Source organism: Opisthocomus hoazin, chromosome 3 (assembly GCF_030867145.1).
Source record: "Opisthocomus hoazin isolate bOpiHoa1 chromosome 3, bOpiHoa1.hap1, whole genome shotgun sequence".
Lineage (NCBI taxonomy): Eukaryota > Metazoa > Chordata > Aves > Opisthocomiformes > Opisthocomidae > Opisthocomus > Opisthocomus hoazin.
Genome location: NC_134416.1, coordinates 80,153,140 through 80,167,098, shown reverse-complemented (window position 1 = coordinate 80,167,098; position 13,959 = coordinate 80,153,140). Strand labels below are relative to the sequence as shown.

Genomic DNA, 13,959 nt, shown 5'->3' with positions numbered 1-13,959 from the left:
GTTGAGGGAACTGGGCTTGTTCAGCCTGAAGAAGAGAAGGCTGCGAGGGGACCTTATAAATGCCTACAAATATCTGAAGGGTAGGTGTCAGGAGGATGGGGCCAAGCTCTTTTCAGTGGAGCCCAGTGACAGGACAAGGGGCAATGGGCACAAACTGAGGCACAGGAAGTTCCGTCCGAACATGAGGAAGAATTTCTTCCCTCTGAGGGTGACGGAGCACTGGAACAGGCTGCCCAGGGAGGTTGTGGAGTCTCCTTCTCTGGAGATATTCAAGACCCGCCTGGACAAGATCCTGTGCAGCCTACTGTAGGTGACCCTGCTTCGGCAGAGGGGTTGGACTAGATGACCCACAGAGGTCCCTTCCAACCCCTACTATTCTGTGATTCTGTGATTCTGTGAAATCACAATACAAAAAGTAGAAGTGCAAACAATTAAGTACAGACTTTCAATAGGAACTGTAGAAAGGTAAACTGGTACAGCAAAACAGTAATTGATGTGTATTTCTGGTAAGGAGGGAAAGTGTAATCAATTGTATAAAAGCTTAGTGTGAGATACAAATTTGTTTGGCATTATATTGCTTCGTATACAATATTTTGATAACACACGATAGTGGGGGCAAGTGCACGTCTAACAGCCTCTGTAAGAGGTAAGCACCACACTTACTTCAATGTTAGTGAAAACTGCTCTTGGGACAATTTTTTAAACAGACTTCTTTCCAAGAAAAAGAGAGGCTAGAAATCCAGCTCCAGTCGCTCTTCAACAAAAACTAGCAAGCAGCATCAAGTCTATCTGTAAAAAAACTTGCAGTCTGCACTCAGGGAGACAGATTTCATAACTTCATATTGGAGGCAACATGTCTTGTAAAAACATTCACTAATGTTCTCACTGCTTTGTACTTTGTCTGCTGCAGTCCATCAACCCTCGACATCACATACATGTAAACTGTTAAAACAAGAGCATCGTCAACAAAATATCTGTTGACTGACACCATATTTCACAAATCTGATGACTTTCTGCATTGGCAGTAGCAACATTTCAGCTTCATTTCTTCAAACAATATGTAGAAGAATGATGCAATGCAGTAATGCCTCTGGTGTTTTTTCACTCAGCTATGCCCAAGGACTTTGAAAGCCTGCTTGGGCACTCTGGTCCTTCCATATTGCCCCGTTAGCACGAAAAACCCAAACTCCAGGCCAAACTGTATATAAGCAGCATCCTTGTACATTTAAGTCTAATGAGAATGAATTAAGCTGCTGTTTATTCTGAATATTAAAAATCATGTATTGGGTTTGTGCAGCAAGGTTTTGGTAGCAGGGGGGCCTCAGAGGTGCCTTCTATGAGAAGCTGCAAGAAGCTTGTCCCATGTCTGATAAAGTCAGTGCTAGCCAGCTCCAAGATGGACCTGCCGCTGGCCAAGGCCAAGCCAATCAGCAACAGTGGTAGCACCCCTGCAATAACATACTTAAGAACGGGAAAAAAAATTGCAGGAGGAGAGAGGAGTGAGACTACGTGAGAGAAACAACTCTGCAGACACCAAGGTCAGTGAAGAAGGAGGAGATGCTCCTGGCACCAGAGCAGAGGCCTTCCCTTGCAGCTCGTGATGAAGACCATGGTGAGGCAGGTTGTTCCCCTGCAGCCCATGGAAGTCCACGGTGGAGCAGACATCCACCTGTAGCCCGTGGAAGGGACCCCACGCCAGAGCAGATGGATGCCTGAAGGAAGCTGTGACCCCACAGGGAGCCCGCGCTGGAGCAGGCTCCTGCCAGGACCTGCGGACCCGTGGAGAGAGGAGCCCACATCGGAGCAGGTTTGCTGGCAGGGCTTGTCACCCTGTGGGGGACCCACTCCGGAGCAGCCTGTTCCTGAAGGACTGCACCCTGTGGAAGCGACCCAGTCGCCAGCCGAGGCAGTTCGTGAAGAGCTGCAGCCTGTGGGGAGGACTCATGCTGGAGAAGTTTGTGGAGAACTGTCTCCCGTGAGAGGGACCTTCATGCTGGAGCAGGGGAAGAGTGTGAGGAGTCCTCCCCCTGAGGAGGCAGGAGCAGCAAAGACAACGTGTGATGAAGTGACCTCAACCCCCATTCCCCGTCCCCCTGCGCTGCTCGGGGGGTGGAGATAGCGAAAATCAGGAGAGAAGTTGGGCCCAGGAAGAAGGGAGGGGTGGGGGGAAGGTGTTTTAAGATCTGGTTTTATTTTTCATTACCCTTTTCCGATTTAAATTGGTCAGAAATTACATTAATTCTCCCAAGTCGAGGCTGTTTTGCCCATGGCGGTAGTTGCTGAGTGATCTCTCCCTGTCCTTATCTCAACCCACGAGCTTTTCATTGTATTTTCTCTCCCCTGTCCAGCTGAGGAGGGACGCAGTGATAGAGCAGCTTGGTGCGCACCTGGCATCCAGCCAAGGTCAAACCACCGCAAAATTGTAGTAAAGATCTCCATAGTCTCGATAAACAGCTGTCAATAGCTATGTCAATGAAGCATTTCAAGCAGCCCCAGGCAGACGATGATGAGGGCCAAAACATAGGTCTTGACAGCCCTTCCCATACAGGTTTTCAGTCTACTTGGACACAAATTCTGCAACTGATTTTTTTGCATGCTGTATTTTTTAGGACAAAAGACATTTTATTCACACACACAGACAGCAGTATGTATACCCATATTAAAACTGAGTATCAAACTGTGCAATTCCACAGTGGCAGAGGTAAGACTAAGTCACACAGAAGGCACCTGGATTTCACAGGGAAGAGAATTATGGCATCCACCAAGGTAACCCTGAATTAGAGATAAGCATCATCTTTTTTTTTTTTTTTCCTGCTAAACCAGAAACCCTCTCTAACCACTCAATCTAAGCAAACAAGCCCTGAAAATGTAAAAAGCAAGTCTCTCAAAAACCCACACTCACCAATACCAAGCACCCTAGGAAAACAAGTATAACCTCAATTTGCCATGGACTTGGATCAGACAACCTCTAAAGGTATGTTCTAACTTATATCATTTTACACACAAAACAAGGATCAAAGTTTCCATAACAAAACCTGTGCCAAGCTGTTCCTCCAGCTGGAGGCAGAGAAATGTGACTGCTATAATAATGGCAGTACATCATCTTCACATCCACAAATTTGACATCATTAAAGGAGGCTTTTATTACAGTAGCTAGCCTCTGATTAATTCTCTTAGATATTTACTTCCTTGCTCTTGAAGTGTATAAAGCTTCTCAAGTACGATGCACAATATTCTGGTCAGAAGGACTATTACTAATCCTGAAATCCACAGCTTTGTACACGTAGGAGAAAGCAATTTCCATTTTATCCCCTATTTTGTGACCAAGTGCTTGTAGTGCATTTTAAGCCAAGTTAGAGAAAGAAGTTGCTCTCGTCACGTTCATCATCTAACAAGATTTCAGCTCTCTATTAATAATTAATAGAGTTTGTTTTCAAAGTCATGCCTGCATCCTGGTTATGAGAAAATAAGCAGAAGGCAGAAAATAGATGAACAGAACATTCTCACATGCCCAGCTTTATCCTCAGAAACTGAGAAAAAACATCCTTTGGTTATTTATGTCACTGAGCCTTGTACAATTCATGCATCAAAGGGTTAAAGAACCAGATCTTCCCCAAGAGTTCAAGTCACTGCACATAAATACTGTTGTGACTACAGATTGCAAAAGAACGGAAACACAGTAAATCATCCCATTTTTTCTGAGAAATTCTGGGACTATGTTCTGAATTTCCAGGAACAGAAGACAAACACTGCCAATTCTCACTGCTGGATTTTTATTGAAGAGTTCGAGAATTTGGAAAGGGCTCCTGAAAGCCACTAAAAGGTAGTATTGATTTTTTCCACAAAGCTAGAGATTGTTTCTAGGAGGATGCACTCAGTGTGACTGGTTTATATGCTAACTCCTCAGAAAGTTAAAAAAAAAAAAAAAGCTCTTAAACAAGACCCAAAAGCTTCTGAAAGCAAACACTGAAAACTCAGAGCCCAGTAAGAAAGTCCGAAATCTATACCTTGCCCATCTCCCCAATAAAAGAAAAAGGAAGGGTAGAGGGGGGGTGCTGGCAGCAAGGCATCCTAAAAGACATTCTGCAGTGCATATTCACTTATCCAGGTTCTCATTTCTCTCACTGTCTGCTTTAAACATAATCCCAGACTCCAACACGTCAATTTATTCTAAACACTTGAGTTATAACATTAAGGTTCCAACCTTGGGGACTCTGGAAGAATGTTCTCTACAGCCTTCCCTTCATATTAAGTCAGAAAATGTACTAAAAAAATAGAATACTTCTTCACACTCTAATCTAGAGCATATTTAATTTAACCTTCTTTCAGCCCTTTACCAACACAATACTGGCACTGCAGCCAAATTTGAAAGACAAGCTGATGAAAGCTTCTAAGTCAGATTTAGTAGGGGTGGAAAAACAGATGTTCAAGGGTTTTTTTAATGTGAACTTCACTTCTGACAGAAGGAACAGTAGTTGTGAATGGGCTTCCAAAGCTAGTCTTTAAACCAGTTACAAGCACTTAGGATAGTTAACACACAGTAAGCTATGACCAAAAATAATTACTTTACAGGGAGTCACTTTCCCACCGTCTTAAGTCACCCATGTTGCTTTGACAATTCTAGTCTGTCGGTTGCCCCAGGCTAAAGCAGATTATCTACCGGGTTTCTAAGAGCAAGGGGAAGTACCAAGGAAAATTCACACTCTTACTGCTTAAGAACCAATAAAGACAATATTTCATGAGAAAGTTTGACATCCAGTAAAGAATATGCAGCTCAAAAATGACTGCTTACAATGTCTAGTTTCTCTTACACAGCTCTCCCTCTGTTTCGCATCATGACTTGGACGATACTCCAAATGAATTGGAAGCATAATTTCACAGCGCATCAAAATTATGAAGTCCAGGCACATCTATTCACATATTCTTTAAAAATCACAGATACAAATATAGTAACAGATTTTCAGTAACACCCGATTTCTCAAAGTCCATTCTATTTTTATAGCTGAAAAGCAGTTATAAAGGAACTGTTATGTTTTTCCTGTTATGAGGAAGAGCTTTCAGGTACATTCACTGACAACTCAGCATATACTAAGATTAGTCTTTTAACTAATTTTAAAGTTCCTGTTGGGGGAAAAAATTGTAAATTGGTATATTACAAAACAGATGCATAAATCCTACAGAGGTTTGGTGGGGATTTTTGTTGTTGTTTTCATTTGGGTTTTTTTGCTTTACTCTCAAATGAGTAGCATGACTGTAGTTTCCTCTTGGGAGAAAGAGGAAAAGGTTTCAATACCATATGATACTCTGTTTAATTATTTGTGTATCTGCAGGGCCCAGAATCATAACTGAGTCCTTAGGGTGGCAAGCACACTACGAAAACAATAGAAAAAAGGGCAAAAAACAGGTCATGCCCAAAATAACAAATTTGCAGTTCCATAAAAAATACAAAGCATGCATTATGCCAACCACAATTGCCTGGGGAAAAAATAAAAGACAACTTCTAAGTGCATTTTTGCCTAGCACCTTTGCATTGAGCTGAGGGGTTTTTTAATATATTCTTTGCGATATGCCATATTGGCTGCTTAGATACAGCACAATGACTCGACAAACATAGGATCTAACCAAGTGTAAAAATCTCTGCTTTTGTTCCTACAAACACAGCATTCAGCAAACATTGATACTTTCTGGTGCACAGCATTTCACTAGTGTCATAGCTTGCCATATTTTTTTTGGCAATAAGTACCTTCTCCCAAATATGAACTGGCTATTCTGAGGACAGCCATCAAATCTCAATCAGTATATATTTGTGACCCAATTTTTTCAGCAGCAGGTCTTGAATACGGGATAGTAACAGAGGCTCTGTTCCCAAACATTAGCAAAACCCAGAGAATTGCCAGACAGCTATTAGCAGTTTGATGAAAAGTTTGAATTCACAATCAATCACTGGTACACAGCAACACGATGCTACAAGCTGACAGGAACATGCAGTTTCATAACTTACTATGCGATAAGGAAGATGTAAAAAGGAGTCTGGGCAGCCAGCTAAAGCCATTTGTTCCTCCAAATTTTCTTCAAATTACATCTACTGCTTCACAGGACCTGCAGAGTACAAACAAACTGTCAGAAACCATATCGAAGACATTTCATCAACTTATTATTGAAAACAGTTGCAGGGGAAAGACTGAGAAGAGCAAGATGAGGTGATGAGGACTTGCATCAACTTGGAGTAGCAAATCTGCACATTTGCTGTCTGTAGACTACAAAACATGTTCAACCTGATATGTCATTCAAAAGGCCAACATAACTACTCTCAGGCTGGATGGCTCCTCCTTCGCTTCCACAGTCCAGGCTAAAAACCAAGCCTTTCTTCACACCTAGACCCTAACCATTTGAAGACTGGCTCCCACCAACTGAGGCTGTGTTTTCAATTGTGGAAAGAAAACACTGAAATCTGGGAGTTCACTAAGACGATAGCCACTTATTATAGAAACATTTAGGTTGGAAGAGACCTGTAAGATAGAGATCATTAAACAGCACTAGCTTTCAACACCTAGGTACACAGCTTCTTTCCTTTTCCCTTTCCCGCCTGCCTTTTCTCTCATGCAATGCATCAAACAGTGTCTCCCATGCAAATCTGCATTCAAGTCTCACATTTCCTCTTTTGAATGCTTATTAGCATCAACTTTGCAAGGTGAGTAGTGCTTCTTTTAAGCATCACTTCAGTGAACAGATCAAGCTTGAAGTCTAAGGCAAACATTTAGAGGTGCATATGGCTAAAGAACTAAAAACACAAAAGAGAAGGCAGTATTAAACCAATGTCAAGAAAGTGATTTTAACTTCTCCTTCAAAACAAAGGAAACAAAATTAAACAACAACATATATATATATATATATAAAGCACTATTTGCTGGTCGCAGCATTTTTCCCAACCAGTGACATTCAGCTGGAGACATCTCTGCAGAATAAGACAAGTGATGCCACCTCCGAGCAGATGAAAAAAGGGTGACTGGGGAAGAGAGCAGACTGCAAAGCAAAGCCAGAACTTCTACCACAAGCAAGTTCCTGTCTTGTCCACTGTTAATTATCAATTATGTATTCAAAACAAAAGTCCAAGTTTTAAACAGGCTACCCACTGCTTTCTAGTGGGCATAAACTCTCACCAAACCAAAGTTCCCAGCAAGATTTATGGGACAGTTAAGTCATGGAAAGTGTAAAAGAAACCTTGGAAAAACTGCTCCTGGAGGAGTTGCAGCCTATGGTCCACATAAATCATGCATTCATCAAGAAAGCTTTATTTTATATAGTTCCAGGATAAGTTTGGCTGAGGTATGGTAGCCACCTCCTCTATCAGAAAGGCAAGCAAACCCGTGGGAGCTTCTTTCCAGGAAGGAGTTTCCGGGCTTCTGCAGTTTTCCTGAGGTAGGAACTTTCCGGGATCAATTCATATAGCAAACTACCTTGGGATGAAACTGGTTTTGGCAAGTTTTAAAATCTATTTAACCCAATGTGCATAAATCAAACAGTTTATTCTAGATATTTTTTCCCGTACCATTTACTTAAGTTTAAAACCAAAATTTTACAGGATTGGGGGGGGGGGGGGGGGGCGCGGAATGTGGAATGAAGACCACCTCAAACATTTAACTCTGTGGGCATGATACTCAACTTGTACTGTTGCTAGTCTTCAAACATACAAACAGTGGTCTACAGCCATCTAGCTCCCACTTGACACCTAAAACCTTGCAGTCAGTTTTTAAGACGGATCTGAAATCTGCCTCATTTGTTCAGTTTGTTCTGGGAGAATTAAGCACAGATTTACGGAAACCTCTTATCTCGGCTGATGTATGCCAAAAAAAAAAAAAGAAAGAAGCTTTTCACTTCGGGCAGTACAGTTTTCTGTAAGTATATCTAAAGTGAAATTAGGCAAGCCACTGGAATAGATGTGCTGAAGTTGGTACAATGCATCAAAACAAAGAACTGTATTAACAACCTGTAAGCCCACCAAGACTAAAGAAAGTTTAGGTAAAGGAATGAAGGAAAAGAATTCAGCCTTACTTTGCAACAGTTTCATGTTTATTATCACTTCAGTACTTAGAGAACAGAAAAACGTACGATGGCTGTAAATTTAACTGTAGGTTTAGGACCGAATATTAAAATACTGGTCTTTCTCTTGATGTTTCAGCAAAAGGCATCAATTCACTTACAGCAAGATAGATTAAATATGTTCCTAAACAATACCAGACCAATTTGTCTACTCTAGGGCGTGCTGCAGTTTATGCCACAGCCCCATTACGCCAATGGAAGATCATCAATTACCTCGAACAATAGTTGGAGTCAAGGCTGCATAATTTATCAAGACCCATTTGCTTCACTGCTACATTCTTGAGCATTCATTTGTTAACACCGCAGAAACAGAGGACAGCAATAATCTCTAGATGATATCATTCCTGGTCAGTCACACATTAACACTGATGTAAGATTGCATCTCTTTTGTCTGTCTAAAAGCAGTCCTACCCTAGGAATACAAAAAGCCTTTGCTCACCTTTAAGGTCTAAGGCCTTGCTGTACCACATCGACGAGTAACAACTTTATTTATAGAGACAGAACTCTACACCAATTTATGTGCTCCGCAGATAAAAATCAGGATTTAAAAAGGACAAAAATAAATCAACTCTTTTTTTGCTATTGTCTTTAAACGTGATTTTTAGCATGCCAGTTCTCTTCAGAGACCGTAACTGCATAGACTTACATGTTCTTTCCAGGCAAGTTAAACAGCACGAATCGCAAAGAGAGGTAAGTGCCAAGTTACTGCCCTTTTCCTAAAACGCCTTAGATGGGGGAGGGAGACTCCAAAGGATTGTAAACAGAAAACAAGCTATGTAGTCAATCACTGCTACAAAACTTGGGACATTCAGTGGCAAGAACAACTGTCATGCAGCAGCAAGCCAGACAGCCTGTGCACACGCAAAACCAAGTGACCCCATGTGCTTTTGCCGGCTTAAGAGGTCACCTTTGGCCAGCGTCCCTGAAAGGAAGACAGTCACGATCAACCCAAGTTTCGAAGGTCATGAGATTCGGTTTTGGTGCGATATTCTCTAGCCTAAAGAACAGCCTACTGTGAGGCATAGCTTTGACATCTCGGTCCCTCAAAAGCGTTAAACCAACTCATACCATGTAAACCAAGGTTGATATCCATCCCGCACGGAAAATGTTGCGGTTCTCGCCCTGGAGATTACCGCTGCTCTGCATGAGCTGTTTCTAGCCACAATCAAATTACTCACCTAACCAGTAGCTTAAGTTATGTATTAACTGCAAATTAAGCTTGTCACCAGGTATGCTTTTTTGATCCATCACTTGCTCTCTGCGTGCTCCCGGCAGCAGAAACGGTTCTCGCCCAGTGCTCCGGAGGCACACACAGCCTACGCACCTACAGACGCTGCCGCAGGAAGATGGCAGGGGTACGGTCACTCTGCCAATGCAGGAAGTTCTCCAGGTTCTGCATGTGCCATCTGTCAAAGTCTTTAAATTCAAGAGAAAAATAATATTTAAAACGCAATCACTTGCAGATTAGTTAGGAACAGGAGGAAGGGAAAAAAAAAAAAAAAGAAAATATTTTAACCTGGCAGAGTTGCAAGACAAGCTCCAGAGCTCTTGAAAACTGGAGTTATGCTCTTTTACGAAAGGTAACTTAACACATTTGTTGAATACTATTCTGAGCCCTGGGTATTTCATTATTTTTCTTCGGTAATGTTTTGCTTTCTGTAACTGAACTACTGTGGGTGGGGGGAGGCTTCAATATAGCCTTAAATTTTGACCTACCTGAAGACCTTTCTCCCAGACCTCTGGTCTAACATACAGGTCAAAAATCTTGCCCTTTCTTTTATGTATCTTTTTCTTTCTCAGATATTCAGTGTCACCACTTCATTTCTCCCCATGCTACAACATGAGCCTTAGCAGATCAAACCTGGATTTTTATAAGAAATTAGAACGGACTCTTAAAACAATCCAGTTCAGACAATATTCTCCCCGAAGTCACCTTAAGCACCCTCTAGGTCAACTACTAGACTTACAGTCTAACATCTTGAAGGGCCAGGGAAAAAAGTCCCTGTCTTGTTGGCCCACGCAAAGAGCAATCCGCAAAATCCCAACTCTCTACCCACCCGGCTCCAGGCTCCCCACTATTTCACAGCATTTAGGAAAGTGTTTTGTTTTTTTTCTGCAGATATCTATCTATCTCTATATATATACACACCACTGAAATATGGCTTCAAGACAAGGTAGTTAAATGGATGCATCTAGCAATCTTCTACACCAGCACCAGGCATGAGAACACATACAGTTATACTTTCTTACTAGTCTACTCCTATTGCCATAGTTACAATGGAAATAAGATTTGGATATGAGTAGCATGAGGCATGCCAGTGAATTTTCTGTAGTTGACAGACCTGACAGCTAACAGTGTCCCCAGCTGCATTCAAACCGTGGCACCCAGATGTGCTTTTCCATGCAAGGACAAGATCACACAGCTTCTCACGAGAAGGAAGCCTGACCACGTGGGCTGGAAAGAAAGTGTCGTCAGATCCTGTAGCTGGCTGGACCAAGGAGACTAGATCCTAAAGCACCCTTGGCAGCACACGCATTTCCCACCAGATTCCATCACAGCTTTAGCAATCAGCACGCACAAGGATTTCTAAAGCAATTTCCTTTCTTTTGGTGGTGGTTCCAGGTAGACGCTGTGTCAGTTTATGAGACTGAGGATACCCTCCACCCCCATGGTGATCATTTGGTCAGCAGAACTCAAAGGTTCCTTAGGGCAGGCAGCCAAACAAATACAACCAAAAGACTCTGACTTCAAACCAATACTGGCAGCTTCCTGCGCAAGGAACACCACAGCACTGCTCTGCTAGGTGCTCAGAGGGTTGAGTTCATCATCTCCAACCTTTTAACGTCCACTTCCCCATTTTATTCACTCCAAACACATGCTTGCTTCTCTCTCCAGCTCTGAACATCCCTCCCCACACACAAAGTCTCTGGTTTTCGCCATGATGAGAATACTTGGACATCTTCCCTTCAGACAAGTTCTTTTGCCTCCAAAATCCCTCCCCAAACATTCCAGAACCCCACCACTCTCCAAAAAAGATTCCATGACAAGACCATTGACGTCCTGATGGCCTACTGAGATTAGCAACAGATAATATTTAAGAATACTTGCAGATATCCTAATTTCTTCCTACTTCCCTTGTACGAGTTGGTATGTGCATGCACATTTTATTGCGCACACGTACCCAAAAGGCATTTGCAAGTCTATGACACAGAGCAACTGCTTAACTAGAATAATACTTTGAACATCTTTGAAAACAAAGCATTGTTCCAGTTAAAATTTCAAGTGAGTGTTGCGCACTAAAATGAAAAGCACTGTTCAAAATATAAATCATCAATCAAAAGCATTTCAGTTATGTCCAAACACTCCCACGATTCCATACTAAAAAATCTGGTCTCATAAAAAAGGGAATATAATTCTCTTTGCCATTCTTAATTGCAAAGCTGTTAGTCTAAATATTACACCTTGTAAAGGAAGCCATTTGCCATTGTAATTTTGCCAGAAAGTGAAGAATCCTGGCAACAGCAATTCAGGCTTTTGAAAGCCAAAACAGATACATACTTCAGAAGAAGCACAGAAGAGCTGATGCCATCCCACTTCAAGTCTTGCCAAATAAAATTTAAAAAAATATATGTAGTTCAGCATTTTCTGGTTTCCTGAAGCTGCCTAAAATTCATAGCCTATGAATTTATGTTCCCCTCCTGACAGGGCAGCTTCAGTAACAGCAAGGGTAAAAAGTTCTGAGAGAAAAATAGTTACTTTGCACCTAGCCTAGATCATTTAAGTAAGGATTTTTCCCCTTTACCCTAAGGGAAGCATTTCAGTTTAAAAAACAAATCTATAATCAACTTTGGAAATATTTATGAAACTCTGCAATCTCACTATCTCCCTTGATCATCGAGAATCCTCTTCTGCCTCTTAATAGCTAAATCCACAGCTTTGAAGCAGGAACTTTGACAACTAAACAGACTGTACCCGAGTCTAAATGAAATGTTAATTAGACAGAAACTGAAATAAAGAGCTATGTAGCATACACCAGACAACCCCATCAGCAAACCATATGCAGAAGTAGGGCAGGTCCATAGATGCATGACTGGGACAAGAGGTGCATAGTGAGGCAGCCCAAAGAGAACTTCAGCTGAAAATGCCATGACTAACGGTCTCTAATTTTGTATATGCACTTCCTCACTACATTCTTCACTTGAAGAGAAATGAAAAACAATGTCTCTATCCTCTGTGTTGTCATTTTCTTGCCTTCCCCCCCTCCCCACCATCTAGTCACATTTCTCACAACACAGAATCCAAAGTTTTGTAATTTTGGGAAGTAGTCTAAATAATTATTTCCTTCTGTTATTTTAGGCTTTTATTATCCAACCTGAAGACTTACAGTGAAGTTATACAACAGCTAAGATAATTTAATAGCTTGTTACTGCCAAGAACAGGACCAACATCCCACTCTCTTCATCAGCCCTTGCTCTGCTTTCTTCCTCACTTCCTCCCAGCGACTTCATGGCACTCCCTCCTTCTCCCCCTTTCGAGCCATGTAGGTTCCTTAATGAGTTCAGTTTGTGTTAGTTAACTCATTTGTTTTCCTGGGTTAGTTTTCTGCTAAGGAAACAAGTGCAATAAACTTAGATCTGACAAGCAGCTCAGCTGGCACAATGTGAATGGAGAGCATGAGCAAGATGGGAAGGGAACAGGATCACCCCTTTCCAGCGGCAGCAAACTATTACACTGGCTGAGGCAACCTGTGAACTTTCATTTTCTTTGTTTACCACCATTAGAAGCTGGCAAACCTTTCCTACTGCATGTCTGTGAAAATTGCTTATTTCCAGGCATCTCACAGAAGATAAACGTTTGGGTAAGTCTCCAAACAAAAAAAAGTTGCATTTTCTAGAAGGCACTTACTTACCGACTCAAGCAAAGTCTGCTTTGGTTGCATACTTACCAAAACATTGCTTTTTGCATGCAACATGCTAATAAGCCCTTATGCTTTCAACCTGCCACTGGCGCAAATGGTCCTTCCCCCTGTACAGGGCTGAGATATGAAAGCCAGTGGCTCTACACCCCCAACCCATGGACTAAACTACAGACAAGCCATTTTTCTACCAAACTTCTGTACGAATAAAGCAAGTTCATCAGCCTCCGTACAACGCATCTTTGTTGAAGAAAGTCAGATCGTTACACATTATTGTTGAAACCACAGCTTAATCTACAAGCCCATCCCTAAGCTTTGCACTGGAAAGATTTACCCAACTCACCTCACTTCCCTTTACTAAGGTGACAAGATGGCTGGATGCTCCCCACAGCTCTAACTTTTACAGCCTCCCGACAGCAAAAGTTAGGAGAGCAAATAGTTGAAACACATATCCACAGGTGACAGAGGGACTCTCACACCCCTAGAGTAGCAACATACAGCACCTATATCCTGTTCCCAGCTTCCATTCCCTCATCTCTCTGCAACGCTCCTTCATTTTGGAGGAGAACCTTCCAGAGCGTGCAGAAGTCTTTCCTCCCCTTCTGACTGATTTGCGCAAGAGACAGAGGTACATATAAAAAAAGAAACAAAGAACAAAAGGCAATCTTTTATCACATGACCTACTGATCTGTTTTTCAAGCATTTTAAGTCTGTTTTATCCATATGTTCCATTCATCAATCATTACAGTTATTCACAGCCTATTTTCCTTTACTTGGATGCTTTTTCTAAGCAGGCTTCCTTCTCCCTAAGATTTATTCAGGGAGCTCAGTACAGCTTCTCACAGAACCTGCTAGTTTTTGTGACACAGTACTGGCTACAGAGCTGACCATAAGACTGACCTCAAAACTAAAACCACGCTCGTGCACAGAAAGCTATAGGCAG

The 13,959-nt window shown here is 41.9% G+C and overlaps 1 protein-coding gene across 5 annotated transcripts in view; it reads right to left on the bottom strand.

The window, feature by feature from the left end:
* The window catches only part of GRB10 (growth factor receptor bound protein 10), a 149,826-nt gene that overhangs the window by 107,195 nt on the left and 28,672 nt on the right, over positions 1-13,959 (bottom strand). For all 5 annotated transcript variants that reach the window (XR_012763494.1, XM_075416753.1, XM_075416756.1 and 2 more), the window contains exon 2: positions 6,002-6,099. Coding sequence is in view for 3 of the 5 variants with exons in the window: in XM_075416753.1 (XP_075272868.1) it covers positions 6,002-6,052 (51 nt within the window). In the remaining 2 variants the exon portion in view is untranslated. The remainder of the gene's footprint in view (positions 1-6,001; positions 6,100-13,959) is intronic.